The 17,668-nt window shown below is 39.4% G+C and overlaps 1 protein-coding gene across 3 annotated transcripts; it reads right to left on the bottom strand.

Annotated features, from left to right (window-relative positions):
* Nucleotides 1-1,178: 1,178 nt before the first annotated feature.
* slc25a14 (solute carrier family 25 member 14) lies at nucleotides 1,179-17,328 on the bottom strand. 3 transcript variants are annotated; one of them, XR_015037624.1, is made up of 9 exons: nucleotides 16,433-17,072; nucleotides 15,437-15,575; nucleotides 14,384-14,478; nucleotides 8,840-8,925; nucleotides 8,546-8,641; nucleotides 7,676-7,800; nucleotides 7,305-7,518; nucleotides 6,653-7,068; nucleotides 1,179-5,307 (listed from the first exon to the last, which is right to left on the bottom strand). XR_015037624.1 is itself a non-coding variant. In XM_085798351.1 (9 exons), exons 2-9 carry the CDS (start codon nucleotides 16,494-16,496, stop codon nucleotides 7,027-7,029), a joined length of 861 nt encoding a protein of 286 aa, XP_085654477.1. In that variant the 5' UTR covers nucleotides 16,497-16,537; nucleotides 17,113-17,328; the 3' UTR covers nucleotides 1,179-7,026. The 3 variants fall into 3 exon arrangements, 2 of the variants coding, with proteins under 2 accessions (XP_085654477.1, XP_085654476.1); XM_085798351.1 differs by adding an exon at nucleotides 17,113-17,328 and having other exon boundaries at nucleotides 1,179-7,068; nucleotides 16,433-16,537; XM_085798350.1 differs by having other exon boundaries at nucleotides 1,179-7,068.
* Nucleotides 17,329-17,668: the final 340 nt, after the last annotated feature.

The raw sequence follows: 17,668 nt of genomic DNA, 5'->3' as shown, positions 1-17,668 counted from the left end.
CTACATGTTACTGTAGTCGCATCCCATCAAAATTATGTATTCAGTCTTTCAAAATTGTTCGGCTGTAAACCAGCTGACCCCGACCGACTCTTTTTTTTTTCTTTTGTGGTCCCATCAGCATGGCTGCATCATCACACGACCACCCCGGTTGTGTCTTAACTCATTTCATATGTTTCGGTGTATTTGAGTGTTCTGAGTATCAAAACAATATTCAAAAAATATTTTACAACACATTTACAGTATATACTGTCTGTAGTTACTGTAAAAAAACAAAAAACCTAAGTCATTATGAGGAATGGAGTAGAAGTGTTTTCCATTCATCATAGTGTTTTACACTGAGCACATCAGTGTTCAACTGGTTCTTATAAATGTCTAGTCATATGATGGTTTGTGTGTGTCATTTGAGACTAAAATAGCATTTTGAGAATAAGTAACATTGTTTTGAATGTAAAGTTTCATTTTGAAGGAGAAGTGAGAGGTTTTGCCCATTGTGTGTGAGTTTTTGGATTTGTGTGTAGAGTTCTGAGAGTATGAGGCATGCTTTCAGAAAATGTGTGTAAACAATCAAGAAAAACTGTAACAAAGAACTTTCATCTAGTGTTCATTTTGGCGACCCGTGTGCACAAAAGCGGTAGTATTTGTCCAGAATGAAGACTGCATTTCCCATGAGCTCTAGTGCGTATTATCGTGAAGAGGCTTATCTGGCTCGCGTGTGCCGTTTCTGCTGTAAATCGTTTTGTCTGATGAACCGACCCGACCACTGCCTCCCAGAGGTATAGAGTTACACTATTAAAAAATAGCTCATCTTCCCAGCGACGGCCTCATTTGCTGTTGTAGGTTTTATAGAGACATCAGCAGAAACAAGACACTTTTGGATATAAAAGTTCTTTGTAGTTTATTACTCAAATAATAATGGTAGGTGTTGCTATGTTAATTTGATGCTTTGTTGCTCATCACCATCTCTTACACATTCTTGGGAAAAATATTATTCTGAAATACTCCATGTCTAGTGCAGGAGCCATTTTCTTTTCTGCCATTAAATTGACAATATTTAATAAAAAAAAAAAGCTCACTGAGTCAACATTTGAGAGATCTAATATTTTCTATGCACAATTAAAAAGAATTTTTAATTCAATCAAATTATTCAAGTGAGAAGAAATAAACATATAAAGAAACGATCACAGCATATATTTTATTTAAGTGAACACTGAATTTATATAAAGCCAAATCCATTCTGTCAAAGAAAATGAAAAATAAAAAAGTGCTCTCCACCATAAAGATTTGTTGGATAAACAAGCGAAAGGGTAGATAAATAGACAGTAATGTTACAAGCTAACACCAAAGTGCAAATGATCAGTGGACGTGGATGTGATGAGAAAATTTACAAAAATATTTATAGATTTTCTTATCCTTGATAATAGTTTCCATACTCAAAGTATCCTAAAATACAGAATGACAAAACACCTTGCCTGAGCTGAAGCCTCTTCAACAGCATTTTGATGGAAGTGGGACAGTGGGAGACACACACACTACATGAAGTTTGTAGTAAAAGTCGCACTACATTGGCATTAAGATTAGATTTAATTTAATTAAGGAGGCATCAACTTAATGTCCAGAGACAACAATTCAAGTCAAACTACAGGTTCTCAGGCTGTTTCTCTGCTCTGTTCAGGAGGAATGATGCGACTGGAATCCAATATTAAATTCATGCAGAATATCGACTTTGTCATTTAAACTGTTTAAAAGTTTGGGTTTTGTTTAGTATGGTCAGACAGGGACACTGCGCTCTGGCCAGGGAAACAAAATGTAAAAACAAAACAGACTTGCGTCAATGACAGGCAGAGAAACATGCTGCAAGGGAAAAAGTCACATTTGGAGGAGAAGGTGTTGAGGTTGTGAAGAATAAATAGACAAATCTGGAACTACTTTTGTGGTAAACCAAATAGAAAAAAATAAAAGAATCAAAATAAACTACCATATACCAAGAGCATTAAAAGAATGAAACCTTTAAAAAAAAAAAAAACACACAACACATGGCACACACTGGTGGGGAAAAACATTTTTCAGCGACTCTTAAACAATTTTCAGATTGTTTCTATCAATCACAAGCTCTAATAAACACAAAGCACTACAAAATCACAATCAGTTTATTTATGGAGAAAAAGATTTCCACAAGCTCCTCTGCAAAAAAACACAAAGAATCTTTCATATCAATGTGTTCTATTATTAGGGACACAGAGCAGTTTTGTTGAATGAAAAACCCATCTGTTGTTGACTGAAATGCAAAGGGCCTTAACAATGAATGGAAACAATCCCACCCTGACTTAAGACCAGGACAGGACAGTCGTTGTTGCCACAAACCATTCAACAATGTCATCTCTCTGCTAAGGAGCCGAGGCCCGGGGTGAACTTCCATGCTCAGACAGTTTATTAGCCACCTATACACACACTTGGCTAAGAAAATGGACGTGTTCAAAGTAAGGCCACATGAGAGTCCTTTTTAAATTAATTGTGAATTCAACTACTTCATCAATACGCCAAAAGTTCATATTTTGACCCCCATTTGCAGCGTTGACTAATTATTTGCAGATTTGTTTCACAGCACCGCTTTCTGATGTGAGCAGTGAGTTCAATCTCAAAAGAGAAGGTGCTGGACAATCTGGGAAACAAGGAAAACAGCTACTCTAGTAAACATGTTTATTAGTACCGCTCAAGTATAACTGTGTTATATCTAAAAGAATGAAAACATGAATGTAAGTTGTGGTTTTGGAGGGAGGTACATGCTATAAATATTTCCTGACAAGCAATTGTTTGTTTGCCAACCCAATATTTCTTGGAGGTGATCATATAACACAAAACTCCACTTGTAACCACAGCTGCCTTTTTAAAACACATTTCCCAAAATGCCGAGCTACTCCTTCAAGAATAAGCTTATGACACCGCTCTGTCAAAAAAACAAACAAACTGTTGTCACTATGTATTTACAGACGAGTCAATATTCTTCTTTTCTTTTGGTTGTCATGTTCCGCTATGCGCTGTGCACATTAAGGAAGCTCCATCTGTTCACCATGAACATAAAATACTGATAAAGGGAATGAGTACTTAATAAAAGCCATTAATGTAGCAGACTCAGAGCACTTGCAAAAACACAAACTTAACCCACAAAATTGTTTTCCCAACAGTAAAATCAAATAAAAAGCTAGCATGAGCATTATATATTGTGAAAGGAATTAAAGCAGGAATAAAAAGCAGCCTCAGCTACACTGTATTCAGGTTCACTGAACACAGTGGGTAAATAAATATAGGTCAAAATAACTAGATAACAGATAAAACTCTGCATAAGCTTAAAATATAAAATAATAAAATGGTGCTAAAAACCAATTTGCCAGAATTACAACTTTACTACAACACAAACAATCATAGAGTTAAGCGAGAGGAGGACTGTCATTTGGATCCACTGCTGTGCTGGGCTTCTTCACTTAACTTTAAAGTTCAGTTCAGTAGTTTCCATAAATAGGTAGGTAACAGAAACACAGCTGTGGTCGCATAACTACAGAATCTACATTCACAACAATGTGGCAAGCAGCGCACAAAGCGAGTTGTTGGTCAACATAAAGCAGCTTTAACACACCATTAATTGTTTTGAGATGCATGAAGGCTCTTGTAACTCTTTAGATTTCAACAGGTTTCAAAAATGTTAGTGACCTTACGAAGTACTTTATCATGTTCAAGCATTATAACTTATGTCCAATTCATTATCTGCACACTAATACGTACAAATCTGAAAGAGCTATTTTCTAAAAGGTTCCTTCCACACTGACATCCTCAGGTGTTTTTCCTATTTTGCGATTCATGCTACAATCTATGAAATGTGACAAACAATTGACAAATTCCTTCATGATATCATATTGAATTACCTATTTACCTTTTGGGGTTAGGGCTCATCAACAAACTAAACAAAAAAAAATGTTTTGGAACTAAAAACAGTTAAGTAACTGTTCTTTTCCATGCCAAAATAAAATCAAAATAAAAAAGCTGATTAATCTCAGCATTTTGAAGCATCTTCAGTTGGTGGATGAAACCCAAAACTAAAGACTGGATTGTGTTTTTACATCGATCGGTGTTATCTGTCACTGGCTCACACAAACATACGCTGTATGTCCACATGACCTCTGACCTCAGCCCTAGACCTGTAGCTACTCCTATGATTAACCCCCTGGTCTCAGACAGTGATCATCTACAGTGTGAGCCGATTTTCCTTCACCTGAATGAATGGTTACGTGACAAAGCTGATTTAACGCCACATGAGCCAAACCACTCAGACTCTCTGTGGGGAAGGGAAGGGTTACGAGTGAAACAGGAGCAAAACTGAAATGGCTCAGAAAAGCACGACTGCTGAGGTAAAAGTGCACATCTCACAACAGCATCAACATGTATTGAAACTGTTTACTTCAGGATTGACAACTGTGAGCACCATGTGTGGACTCAAAGTGGTAATGAGGCAACAGAAAGAGCAAAGGAGCAACAGTGTCCTAGAAGATAATCAACAGGGGATACTGTATATGAAAAGTATAAGGCTGTAACTGTGAAAGTCTCCACATATGATCATCACAAAGGCAGAAACACACCACACTGATCTGCAGTCAAACACACTCAAAACGAAGCCCCCAAACCGATATAAGCTTCTTGTTTTGTGTTTGTTGCAGATTCACACTGAAACAATGACAAAATGAAGTACACTTACAAACTGCAGATAGCAAACTAAAAACTGCTTTGACGTGAGGACAGACTTGACTGTCCCACAGTGAAATGTGAAATGTAGTTAACAGACAACAGCCGGGAAAAAAATACACAATGTCAGACATAAATAGCTCCGACCACAGCTTGCAGAATAAATAACCACTCCTTCCAAGGTTTACTGTCTTGTGGTGATGTTTGACACCAGAGACAGGGTTCAGCTCAGGACCCGGTGATTGTGGATTCTGGGATTGGGATCAACACAATAAGGAAAACTGTGCAATCAAAGATTGATTTCTCATCATCCAAAGAAACCAAGATAAAGCCAAGATGATTCACAATCTGCTGCTCAAATACAACCGACCAGGGATTATAATCAACAGAGATAATTGCCCATAGCTGTTTATGTAGAAAAGTGCTGCTGGAGTTTCTATGACAGCATATTTTTAATTTGCGTCAGTGCTACAGAACAGAATTCACCATGTTTGGCCTTTACAAAAGAAAAACGACCACGTGATGGAAGCTGTGCAGCCACAAAAGATCATCTTAGAAAATCTTGTTGGGGGAAACCTTTAAAAAAATTAAATGTTGTTGTGACAATAACCAGTTTTTTAAAATATGATATCTAACATCTAAAAAACAGTGGATGAAAGCGTGAGGTCACCTGTGGTGGAAAATAAAACTTCTGTACTGCTCAAGTCCAATGACTGAAAATGAGTATTCATGTGTTTGTAATCATTACTACTCAGATGTTGAATTGATGTTGATTAAAAAAATTAAAGAAATTTAAAAATCAATTTGGTCGGTTTTTACATGGCCAGAGTTCAGATAATGTGTTTCACAAATTCAGTATATTATAACTACAGTGACCTCCAACACAGAGCTGCTCCTGCAGAGCAACCTTTCTCCTTTTTTTTCTGATTAGCTGCAATCAAAAGAATCACTTGCAAATAAATTGAACCAAGTTTGCTAGAAACACAGTTTGGCACAAAGGCCCCTTCTCCCTGCTCTCTTTCCACGGCAGCTGCCTCTTTTCCATTTGTGTTAGGACTTTACCTCAAACCAGAGACGTGATGGTAAAAATAGCGCATCAAGGCATCATATGTACAGGTTGACATGCCAAAGGCAGACAACCACCTCTATGTGAATGAATCTGTACAGCCATTTACATTGTGTACTGGACTGTTGACTGTGGCGTAATGACATATGGCAACAAATCACAACTCATTAACTCCTAATACTACAACAAAAAATAAAGCAAAATTATTCCACCATCCCATTCCAAAAAAAAAAAAAAACTTCAAGAGTGACTTATCTGGATTCAGTGTTTCTTGAACATTAAAAAAGACATTTTGGTTGTCAGTGAATAAGACAACAAAGTGTCTCCCTTTCTCATCAGACGCTTTGGTTCAACAGGTTTCCTGATTGTTCTCTTTAACTTCACAGAATATTAACCAAAAACAATCAATACATACTGCAGAAAAAAAACAACTTTTTTTCCAGCTTTGGAGTAACAGAAGTTGGAGTGTTGAGTGATTTTCTGGCAAATAAACCACCAAAATATTAACATCAAAATGTAAAATTTCTTTGTGGCCCTTTTCTGACCAAAGATCCTTGTACATCACCAGGTTATTATCAGACATAGCCCAGGTGGAGTGCTGCTTACAGCGTTAACTCATTCTGTGCAGTAACTCCTTGTAACAGTCCGTTGGTCGCGTCTACATCTCTTCCATGCAGAGTCCTCAACATTCAGATAAATCTGAGTTATTTTCCAACTACTTTTCATGCCGTGCCTGTGCCCTGAAAACACAGGCCTTCTACACATCATTCACCTTTAAATTCTATTTAAATTTAATTTAATTTAATTTAATTTAAATGAAGAGGTAACCATTCCCCATCTTTTCATTCAACTCACCCAATCCACAGAGGTCAACTCTGTCTTTCTTATCAGCTCTTTCAGTCTTCAGCTACAAGCAGACATTTAGCTGCCTGAGGAGTTTCAACGGTGGTTGAGGGTGACATTAAAACATCAAAGCAACAACCCTTCAAACTGCATGAAAAAAAACAACAACAACCAGTGACAACAAATAAAACATTCAAAAAAGGGAGACTCAGTGAAAGATTTGGATGAGCATGAGCACATGACTGACGCTGTGTTGTATCGTTTAAATGGATTTGGAGGGGAGTGTGAAAGATACTGGTGTCAAAACTCCAGGTGCTGCCGTGCTCACACTCCACTCATCCCTGACACAGTCTAGCAGAGCAGCCAAATCCCACTTCCCGCTGGCGTTAAAATGGGAGCTTCTTCAGCTGCTCAAAGGTGATGAAGAACTGAGGCGCGTGTTCAGGAAAACTTCACCGGGAGCTGCTCCGAGCTCGGAACTCAGAGTTGTTACAGTTGATAAATTTCATGGTATAAATTGTTTCTTTTCAACATGTATACAGTCTGGTGAACAGTGTATCACACAAATCAAACCTTAAGATCCTATTGCATGTTTTTTCTTTTTTTTCCCTTACCGTTTCCTGTTTTTCTCACCTGAGGAAACTCTGCAGGTTTAAAAGGATACGATGATGTTCCAGGGCCCCAGTCGCAGCCAGTTGGGCCAGAATCCCTTATAGAGAGCGAAGAAGCCCTCGTTCTTCCATGTCTGCATCACACCATCCAGTGTCCCTTTGTACATGGGGGCTCCTGACAGGACTCGCTGGTTCATCATACGAGTCCTGACCACGTCTACAGGGTTGGAGGCCAGAGCCCCCGCCAAGCCACACGTGAAACTGGAACTGTTAACACACATACAGACATGGACAAGGTTGACAAACCAGGACAAAGCCGTGTTTCGTTCAAAAGTCATATGTCCTCCTTTTCTAAAAACTAGCTAAAATACCTAATCACTGATGTGAGGTCTTAAATGTGAGTTTAAGAATGATTAAAACTAACATGAAATGAGTCAAAATGGTGTCTCCCATGACGCCAGAGCGAAGCAGGTGCTTTTTCGTTATGTCATAGACAGGAAGTTCCACCCCAACGACAATGGCTGCTCGCTGCGCTGTGGGAATGACGCCCTGTAAAAAAGGAGGGTAAAGAAAATGAGGCTTTACAACAGGCATAACAAGTTTAAATATAGCTATAGCTTTGTGCTAAGCTACGCTAAACATATCTCTGAACTGACTGCATCTTCAGTACAGCAACTGAGCAGTGGGTACTGAGTACTGAGATGAGAAGATCGCTGCAACTCTTATGCATTAACTACAGCTGACGTCCGATTAGCTTAGCTTCACACAAAGCTTAAAGATTTTAAAAAGTTGGTTCACCAGCTCCTCTTTACACATTATAGTATATGCTGCAGTGTTTCCCCCAGAAAATGTGTTAGTTAAGGTGGTGTCTGACCTGTCGAGGGGGGGGGGGGGCGCGGATCTGTTGACGGGGGGGGGGGGATCGATCGTCGGGGTAGGGACGCACCGCGCCGTGCCGTATTAAGTTTCGCTTTCAACACGCGCTGCTGTTATGCATGCGCGCTTCTCTGTGGTGTGTATGTGTGTAAGAGGATACGGCCATCGTCCGACGGGGGGGGGCGGCGAATATCGCTAAATTTTTTTTTTTTTTAAGACGTTAGTTTAGGCGGCAGCTCTTTGTTGTTAAGGCGGCCGCCTTAACAGGAAAGCGCTGCGGGAAACCCTGTGCTGTTTGTACCCAAACCAAAGTAAAAATTGTCTCACCCCGTTATACCACAATCTGATCTCCCACTCTCAACACACACATACAGTAATGCACATACACATCCCCACACAGAGTGAATGCAGCACTCACTCTCCACAGCCCTCTGGTGCCCTCTGTCTGGTAGATGTTCATGAAATTGGACATCATGCTGCCTTGGAGCAGACTGCCCTGAGCTTGCATCCTGATCTGGAACAATTACAACAACAAAAAGTACATTAAAAAAAATCTAATTTTTCATCGTTCATTGTCAGATGTTTTATGACTACAATAAACGTGGTTTGATGGGACTTTGAAGGGCTGAATGGTCAGTGGATTCAACCTGAAAATGCCTACGAGAAAAAGGCTTGAAAGCTTTGACATTTGAGTCCAAGTCTCATTATTCACCTTGAGGACGTCAGTGGGGTTGGCCAGAGAGGAGGACAGAACTCCGGACACAACACCACAGAAGACATTGATGACCATGGTCTCGTCTATCAGAAAAGAAACAAGGGATGATATTAATTACAAAAAAGAAAAGAAAAAGCAGTACAAAGCGTATCAACACGATGCAACTAAGATTAGCCAATGATTTACTATGTACAGAAATCTAGAGGGATGGTGTGGCATTGCCATACACAAAATCCCTTATGCAGACTCTCCACTTACGAAATTGTGTCACTTTGAATACGCTGGTTGATTTTGTTTGGCTTAAAAGGTGAGCAAGCATGACCTGACGGATGGACAGCTGTATACTACTTTACCTTGTAGTTCAATTATTTCAAATCTGTTACATTATGTATGTTTGGAGGACATGGGAATACATTGAGTCTAGTCTGTGAACAACCAGCTTATAAGAAATTACTTCTGCGTGATACAAGTTATATTCTGCATTTCTGTATTTAAAAACGGATATGGTTTTAAGTAGACCAACACCTCATCCTAAAACATAATTGATCCAGGATGTGTGGTCACTGGTACTCTGGGGTTCTAGTAGCTTTAGTTGAATTGGATTTCATACAGGACCACTGACAAGATGTTTTAATAATAATAATAACTTAAATTTATATAGCACTTAGCATTGCAGTGGTGAAGATGAAACAAGAATGGGCCGCAAAATAAAGGGACAGGATATTGACACATCATGTACAACTCATAATTAGCCCTCAATATGTGGTCTATCTTTTAGTAAATATCTTCCTTTAGTTTCACTTGACCAAATAGTAGTAGTAGTTGCTATTACCATCAGTGGACTCTAATATCACTCAGGCTTAGAATAAATGTAAAGCTTTTTTGGAGGCAGATGGCCACCCACCATGGTCTGGCTTCTGTTAAAGGTTTCTACCTTTTTATAATGGCAGTTCTTCCTCACCATGCGTTTGCCCATGGCATCATGTTAGGATCTGCTCTACATGAATATGCCATGCAATAATTTGTGTTTGGCGCCAAGTAAATAAAACAGACTTCTTTCTTCACTATAAGTCTTCTCTGATCCAAACAATCCTCAGTGTGTTGAAAGTGACACAAAAAGGTAATAACATTAAAATAAAACCTCTATGTCGTATTCGTTACAAGCTACAAGCAAAGCTACAAATTTAGGATGACTATGAAAAAAGGTGTCCTACAGTGAAGTGATCTTTTTTTTCATTGTGGCATAGCTTCATTCTCTACTAACTAGAACTTCATACAAGTATATTGTTGGAGATCATTATGTCTTATAATGTCTTCAAACAAGTTTTGAGGTTTGCTTAGATCCACTTGGAACACTAAATGGGTTGAGTTAACTGTATCATAAGCAATACAAGTGGTTGGCCACAAAGCCTTGTTAACAGTCTAAACTTCCTCATACACACACTGACACACACTCATATTGTGTAACACCCCCTGTGTGCCATTTCAAGCTAATCAAAACAAACCTTTATGTTATTCCATTACATCATTATTATTCTTATGATTATCAATACATTATTATATTACTACATGAGAGGTCTGTTGGAGAGACTGCACACATTACATCGACTTAAAATGAACAGAAATCATTGTTAGCTATTAGCCTCAGCAGAGTGTTAGAAGGTGGTGGATCTCATTAGTAGTAACCCAGAACGGTGTATAAGAGTACAGCAAGAAAAAAGGAGGAGGAGGAGGAGGAGGAGGAGACAAAAAATAATGGATTGAGTTTGGAACAATAGTTACAGTGATCCTTGATCAATCTGACCAACAGTTAGTGTAGTGCTCCTCACGCCGCTCATTTTTTGGGGAGGGGAGCGGGCGTTCGATCCCACCACAACCACAGGGCAAACCCAAGCCTGCATCAAAACAAGCATTCAAAACACAGTGGCACCATCGTGGCACAGGGCATGCAGAGTGGAAAGACAAACAATGACAGCAACAAAAAAAAGAGTGCTTTGTATTTTGGCAGAACACATATCGTAAAAAGGTAAATCTTCATCTCCCTTGCTGTACGTTCACACCAAAAGCGTCTTTAACGTCTGCAGACGCTCTGGTCACTGGCATCTCGCTGCCTGCCAGCTATAGCGGACGGTGACAAAGGGGCGGGACTTTAAAGCAGCGCTGCAGATGTGTCCATTCAGGCGCTCTCAATTTCTCCTGCTGTGAGAATCCCAGTCTGCAATTGGCTGCTGCTTCATTACATAAATTTGAGCTTCTCTCAACTTCAATTTGACGCTCTGGAAGTTCGCATCGTGACGCCCCGTCGATGCCAGCATCCATAGAAAATGAATGACTTCCGGCCGCCATGACGCTCCGACACTTTTGGTGTGAATGTACCATTAGATTTACACCTACCTTTTCTCTTTAGATTCACAATCACTCATATTTTCATTCAGTGCATTGAAGGCACAAGACATTCACCCTGGTTTGTTGGTAAAACAGAGTTGCAAATATGCAAAGGAATCTTATTTTGCAAGTTAAATTATGCAGTCTATTACTGTGTGACAGGATCATTAGAGTCCATGTATTTGCTTTCTTTCCAAAATGGACAGTAAAGGCTTAATCTAATGTTTGTGTGAAATGCTGTCCTGGTGTCACAGCGTTAGCTTAGCTTTGCCTAAAGACAGGCAGCAGATGGTTGCCATGTTTTCCCTTGCTGATTGCGCACACAGCAAAACCTGCTGACACTGTTATATCTGGCAAGTAGCACTGTAGCTAGAGATGCTGCACAGAGGTAGCAGGTGAATGAATGAGCTGTTGTTTGCTAAGAAATAGCTTCATCTCGCAACTCCCCCCAAAAAATTACATTTCTGTGACACATCTTTGTGTTGAATGGTATGGGTTTTTTTCCACTGGAGTCAGGTTAGTTGTTTCTACCTGCCTTTTCCTTTTATAGAATTCCAGTAGAGAAGTACAAAATAAAACTCTGTCCTTCCTTCCTCTAATCACTCCTCTCTGTTTTCCAACCTCTATTCCATTATTCATATAATAAAGCTTCAGTACACTAATTGGCCATTAAATATAGAGGGAAAGAGACAGAGTTAAGAGAAACAAATGATAGTGAAAAGAAGGAGAAATTCAGACCAGAGGTAATGAGAAGGTTAGATAAAGAATGACCAGGGCACTTAGGAAAAAGAGAGATGACAAATAAAGAAGCAGACAGAGAGGGAATAAAACACAGAGAGAGATAGAGCCTGTGAGTCTCAGAAAAGCTGCTGGTACCAGCCAATCGCTGATAAATATTGTGCAAACCCATCAGAGCTGATAAGTGAAGTGTCTCTCTGCGCCTGTCAACACACAGCATGAAGTGATGCTCTGAGCAGCTGCCAACACCGATTCACTGTCTGTTTTACTGGGATTTTCATCTCTATTGTCCAGACGGCCTCTTCCTGCCCACTTTACCTTTTCTATGTTTTTGTCCAGATGCGTTGTTGCTGACTGCTTTCTGTGCTGCAGATGCATCAAGTGCAGAAAGCTTGTGACTGGTTGTGTTATTAACTACAGAGACCAACAGCAACTGTTAGTTATTTGTGTAAACAAAACATGTATTGATGGATAGTTATTAATAAAGGGCAGCCATTCATGATTTTTAAAAAAAATCTATTCCTGTTAATGCCGTTAATATTTTTCTCAGTTAATCATGTTGTCATTGTGTTAGGCCAACGGTTTTTTATGTCTGACTACTGATCCAAAATAACATACTCAAATTTGAGAGGTTTCAATTGTTTGACTTACTAATAACTGTTTTGTGGCTGCTTTCCTTCTCTCTTTTTGTGTCATTTTGTTAAAAGCAGCTACTGCACGTGTTTCATGAAGCGCTGACTGATTTGAGAAGTTAGAGTCTAAAACGATTGCAGCCCTATTTCCATGTCAGTTAAAGCACAGCAGCACTATTCACCATCCATACCACCCTTCCTTCCTCCCTGGAAGCTCTTTGCCTCTTATTTAGCTTGCAAATTAGTGCCGGCAGGTTAGCACACTCATTCTGCTCAGTCGGGTTAATGCAGGTTGTAATAGTGGCTTACGGCTGCACACTCAGACGCTCATGTGGTATTGTTGCTGTGTAAACAAATCTGGTCAATGATGATTTGTTGGTAAGAATAAATATCACTGCACCAATATCACCAGGGTAAACTGCTGTACACTTCATTTGTTTGTGTATTGATCCCACATTATTTACTTTACCGATTCAAACTGTGATGGTACAATTAGCACATATGATTGTACTTCATTGGCTCCCGTAGAAAATTCTCTTTTCCTCATTTTTGAATTTATCAAAAGTGAAACCATCTTATACTGTGCCATTTCAAACAAAACATAATTTACATTCATCCACATCTGCACTGTAAACAGGTGTAATACCTACCACCAAAACACCCAACTTGCATGCAAAGTGCACCAACATAAACAACATCAGACAGGTTTGTGCGGTCTGAGGCGCACAAAATGTCAAAGTAGAAAGAAAAAGGGAAATGACGATAGAAGATAAAGCAGAATGCAGCATGAGCAGAATTACAAACAAATGTATTGGTGCTGCCTTTTGAAGTTTACAAACGCACGCAACAAAGATTTTTTGAATATACATTTCCATAACATTTCTTGCTCCAGTACATTGCTAACTTGTTTTGTTTATGACATTGAAATAAGATAAATTTAAATCAAGATACTATGATATATCCTTAAAGTAAAACACTTGACAGTAGTTTGAGCCATGCTCAGTGTCAGTGTCAGTCTTTCTTGGTGAATTCAACTGAATAGTCCATACACCTCAAGGAAAATTAATTCAGTGAACCCATATTCTTAACTGTATAAAATTATCTATTTGTCTTATGTGGAGTAAATGTATTATATCTCACTATTGATGAACATCTGCAACCTTCGCTGCTCCATAGAGCCATCAGTCAAAGGTGAACTGCATGTGGGGCTTATGCCTTGGCTTTCACGCTACATTAGTATTCCACTATATTCTTTCTCCTCTTCATCCGATAACTGGATAAAATGTAAATTTAGTAAAATGGCTTGACTGCTACTGACAGAGTTTCTCTGTTCCTACTACTCTCACCAGTGTTAAGTCATTTCAGGTTGTTTGTTTTTCCTTATTTACAAACCAAGTTGGTTTTAAGGAGCGTTTCTCAGGTGTTTTTTGTTGGTTCAAGGCATTTGATGCTTAAAAATACTCCACAGGTTGCATCAGCCTTACACCAGTCAGACGGGAGATGCAAAGATTAATCTTAATTGAATATACAGCGCTGCCCATCGTCAGTGTCCTGTAATTTACTGTCACAAATGAGTGTCTGTGAATGTTTCCCGACACTAATTTCTTACTTTCCAAGATTTTAAGTGACTTCTTTGACACCATCTATCTTAAGCCTGTGAATTAAAAAGCCAGTCTCTTTCACTGTAGACAGACTGGAAGTTAAGATGAACGGGTTTAAGAGAGAAGTTAGCAGAAGGGAAGGAGAAAGGACACAGGGTATTTCAGGGAGAAATGGTGACACCCACCTTCTGGATGAGTGACAAACAGCCTCTTCAGAGAGTTGTATGTTCCTATCTTGATTGTCCCATAAGAAGCTTGTCTCAAGAGAGCAGGGGAGATCCTGAGGGGATAGGTACATTATATTTATAACCTGAACCATGTGTGTTAAATGAAAACAGGAGACGGGGCTTATCATTTACTTCCTCCAAATCGTTTTCACTTGGCTTAGGATGGATGCAAATCAACAAAATGTCTGCTCAATTGCAGAGCGTGACATCCAGGCGTGTTGTCTATGACTCATACCCACTGCTTTAAAAGCTTCTTCTTATCTAGTTTCAAAATGGAATACACTCTCTGTCCCACTGGGCTTTGATCATATCTGTAGCTGCAACAGTTCAACCACCCACAAAGTAACGCAGCTCTCTGTGCAAAGCTCATTTCTGCATGTTGCACTGAACACATGCTGTTTTCATTTGCAAGGAGCAAGACGTACAAACTAGATTTACTCTTAGCTGCCATCCCTCTCTTCCTGGGGAGCAGCGAGACATATGAGACAGACTGTATCTTCTGTCCTGGACCTCAGTCTTCACTGCTGGAAACCTACGGAAATCTTATGATGCTTTTTTAGACTTAAACTTCAAATCTGAATCCTGGTTTGAAGTGTATCAGCTCTCATTCAGGTGAAAAACTCTTTTAAGCAGATGTGTGCTAAGAAAAGGCAGGTACCAGAGCTGATTGTGCAGACAGAATTAACCCCATTAAGAAATTACTGCTATATCACAGCCTGATCATTATATTCCCAACAACTAAATGGCAGTAATGGATATAGGAGTGCGCTTGCGTTCAAAGCAACACTGATGGCACCTACATCCCTGTCAGTGCTCGTCTATTTAGTGCAGTTCTACGAAAATAGATTCAGTAATAATTACATCAGTGATTCATCCCCAGTTAATGCTCAATTGATGTAAAACAAAAAACAAAAAACAGGCAATATAGGCACGACACATCAGTAACTGTGAAAGCTCAGTACAGCATTGGTCTGGTCTTGTGTCCCAAGAGCCATAAAAAATGTTCTATACCCAGAATATAACGCCCGGATGCCCTCCTCCTTGCCGATCCTGAAGAGGGCATGGAACATGCCTCTATAGCGCACCTCCGTGTACTGAGACTGACCCTGGACCTGCAGTCGGGTCTTAGTCAGGTCAATGGGAAACGTCCCTGAGGATTAAAAAAAAAAAGAAAAGTATTAAGAGTGAGAAAAAGAAAAAGACAATATTGAATATCACCTGTAAAAAGAAAATGGGGTTATAAGAGGTAGGTAAATGTGTCACAAATGTGTTATGGTGCTGATGGCTACATTTATAGTAGTAATAATGTCATGGTGGAATGGAAAGAAAAGCTACATTCATCACTTTAAAAAAGAAGGATTTTTAACCCAGTTCCAGTGTCATCTCTGTCCTGCTACTAAAAATGTCAATCAAAACAACACAGTAACATGAATAAAGACTAAATTAACTTGTAACTTTTTTTGTCTGTTTTTTTATTTAGAGACAGCTTTTTTTTTTTTTTTTTTTAAGAATTGTGACTTAGGAAATGGGTTGAATATCTTTATCATGCAGACTAGGATCTGATTTTTTTTTTCTTTTGCCTTACTGCTTGATTCAAATGTTATAGCATTACCTAAACTAGACAAACTAGGGCTAGCTACCAGCCAGGTTAAATGCTACAATGAAATGAACAGATTATTGTGTATTGTGGCAATTATAACGTTAGCAGAACGGATATCTACCAATCACTCAACTGAACTCTAACTTTATATATTGTGTGTATTTGCAGTTGCAGGACAATGCATGCAATGTGCACCACCACCAGAGCATGGATATTAATTCAGCTGGGTGCATCATTCCCGTCTTGAAGCCTGCACTACCAACAGACGCAGGTGCAGAATTTCCCTATGGCTGCAAATTGAGAGAGCATTTGATTTCCATAAATGCTATACTGCCATATCATCAAGACGTCTACAACCAGTATCATGTATCTCGCTTGGCGTCTGTGTGTTGTGTTGCATCACGTACCGAATTCTGCGACAATCGAGGCCATGCCTCCGTAGATGAACGGCTTCCAGTTCAAGTTGGTCATCTCCGCGGCGGCGGCGGCAGCTTCCACCTGCTGCAGCCCCGCTAAAAACAAGAGTAAGCCGCCGAGGCAGAGGTCAACACAGTGATGCAAACTCAGACTATACAACATGTCGAGAAACATTGAGCTCCAAAGATGCTACGGATCAACGAGGCTCCTCAGCATCAGCATCCCCAGCATACTGCGCCGGAAAGAGACGCCCGCTGTGTCGAACACCGCTAACAAAGCCATCATATTTGTTGTGAGGTTTCTATTGGCCGTTGGTTCTGTCAATCAAACACTTCAACGATTCCATTGGCTGACGAGTCGGAGGACAAACCATGACTGACAGTGACAGCAACAGTGTCATTAGATTAAAGTTATTTATTTTTGTTAACGCATGTAGTCATTTCACCAACACACAATTAAACAAGTATTTATCCCCTAACTTTATATGATGTGCGAGTTCAAAAACAAAAAACCGTGCCATTGACAGTGTTCATCCGCGATGTCCGTGCCAACTGTGTCCAACGGTTAGCTCCAAACAGATGGCTTCTGCTAGGCTAACAGCTAGTCAGCTAACACTTCTCGAAATTACTAGCCCGCTTGTTAGCGGGGTTACCGATTAGCAACTAGTTACCGTTACATTCAGCCGAGACGTCAACTGCCTGCGGTGTCGGAGTTGGTATCGGTATCGCGGGCTGCTATTTCACGTGGTTTTCTATGACTTGATGCGTTTTCATGGCTTGACTTTGATAAAGTGCAAGCTGAAAACTTCTCGCCCACCGTTAGCTTCCCATTTCAGCTAATGTCAAGTACGCCAGTCAATGGTAAGAACAGGATATCCGTTCATACTTTCAAAGTAAAAGTCCCTTTCGACGAAATGAAGTAGGGTCATCACATGGTCATGATGTAATGTAGAAAAACTGACAACAACAATAATAACAAATAATACTAATAATAATAATTACTATGAGCTAATTAAATTACACAACTAAGCCTACTTGTTTGGTTTAAATGATGAATAAAAACATCACTAGCTTAAAAATAAATGCTTTTTTATCAGCATTTTTATGCCTCAATGAAAACAATTAAGCAACATAGATTGATTATATTGATATTTATTTTTTCTTCATTGGAGTGTTTACATTATATCCTACATAAAGAGTACAGTCTACATATTTTGAAATCATGAT

This window comes from Trachurus japonicus, chromosome 14 (assembly GCF_045865225.1).
Source record: "Trachurus japonicus isolate A0001 chromosome 14, Traja_1.0".
In the NCBI taxonomy this organism is placed as follows: Eukaryota; Metazoa; Chordata; class Actinopteri; order Carangiformes; family Carangidae; genus Trachurus; species Trachurus japonicus.
Note: the sequence above shows the minus strand (reverse complement) of the source record. Positions and strands in the feature narration are given on the sequence as shown.

Excerpts from the sequence above, each read along its gene's own strand:
- slc25a14 (XM_085798350.1), bottom strand. The coding sequence starts at position 16,616 with ATGTTTCTCGACATGTTGTATAGTCTGAGTTTGCATCACTGTGTTGAC. Across the intron at positions 15,576-16,432 it reads CTCGATTGTCGCAGAATTCG|GGACGTTTCCCATTGACCTG; the intron begins GTACGTGATGCA and ends TTTAATCCTCAG. Across the intron at positions 14,479-15,436 it reads ATCCGGGCGTTATATTCTGG|GATCTCCCCTGCTCTCTTGA; the intron begins GTATAGAACATT and ends CTATCCCCTCAG.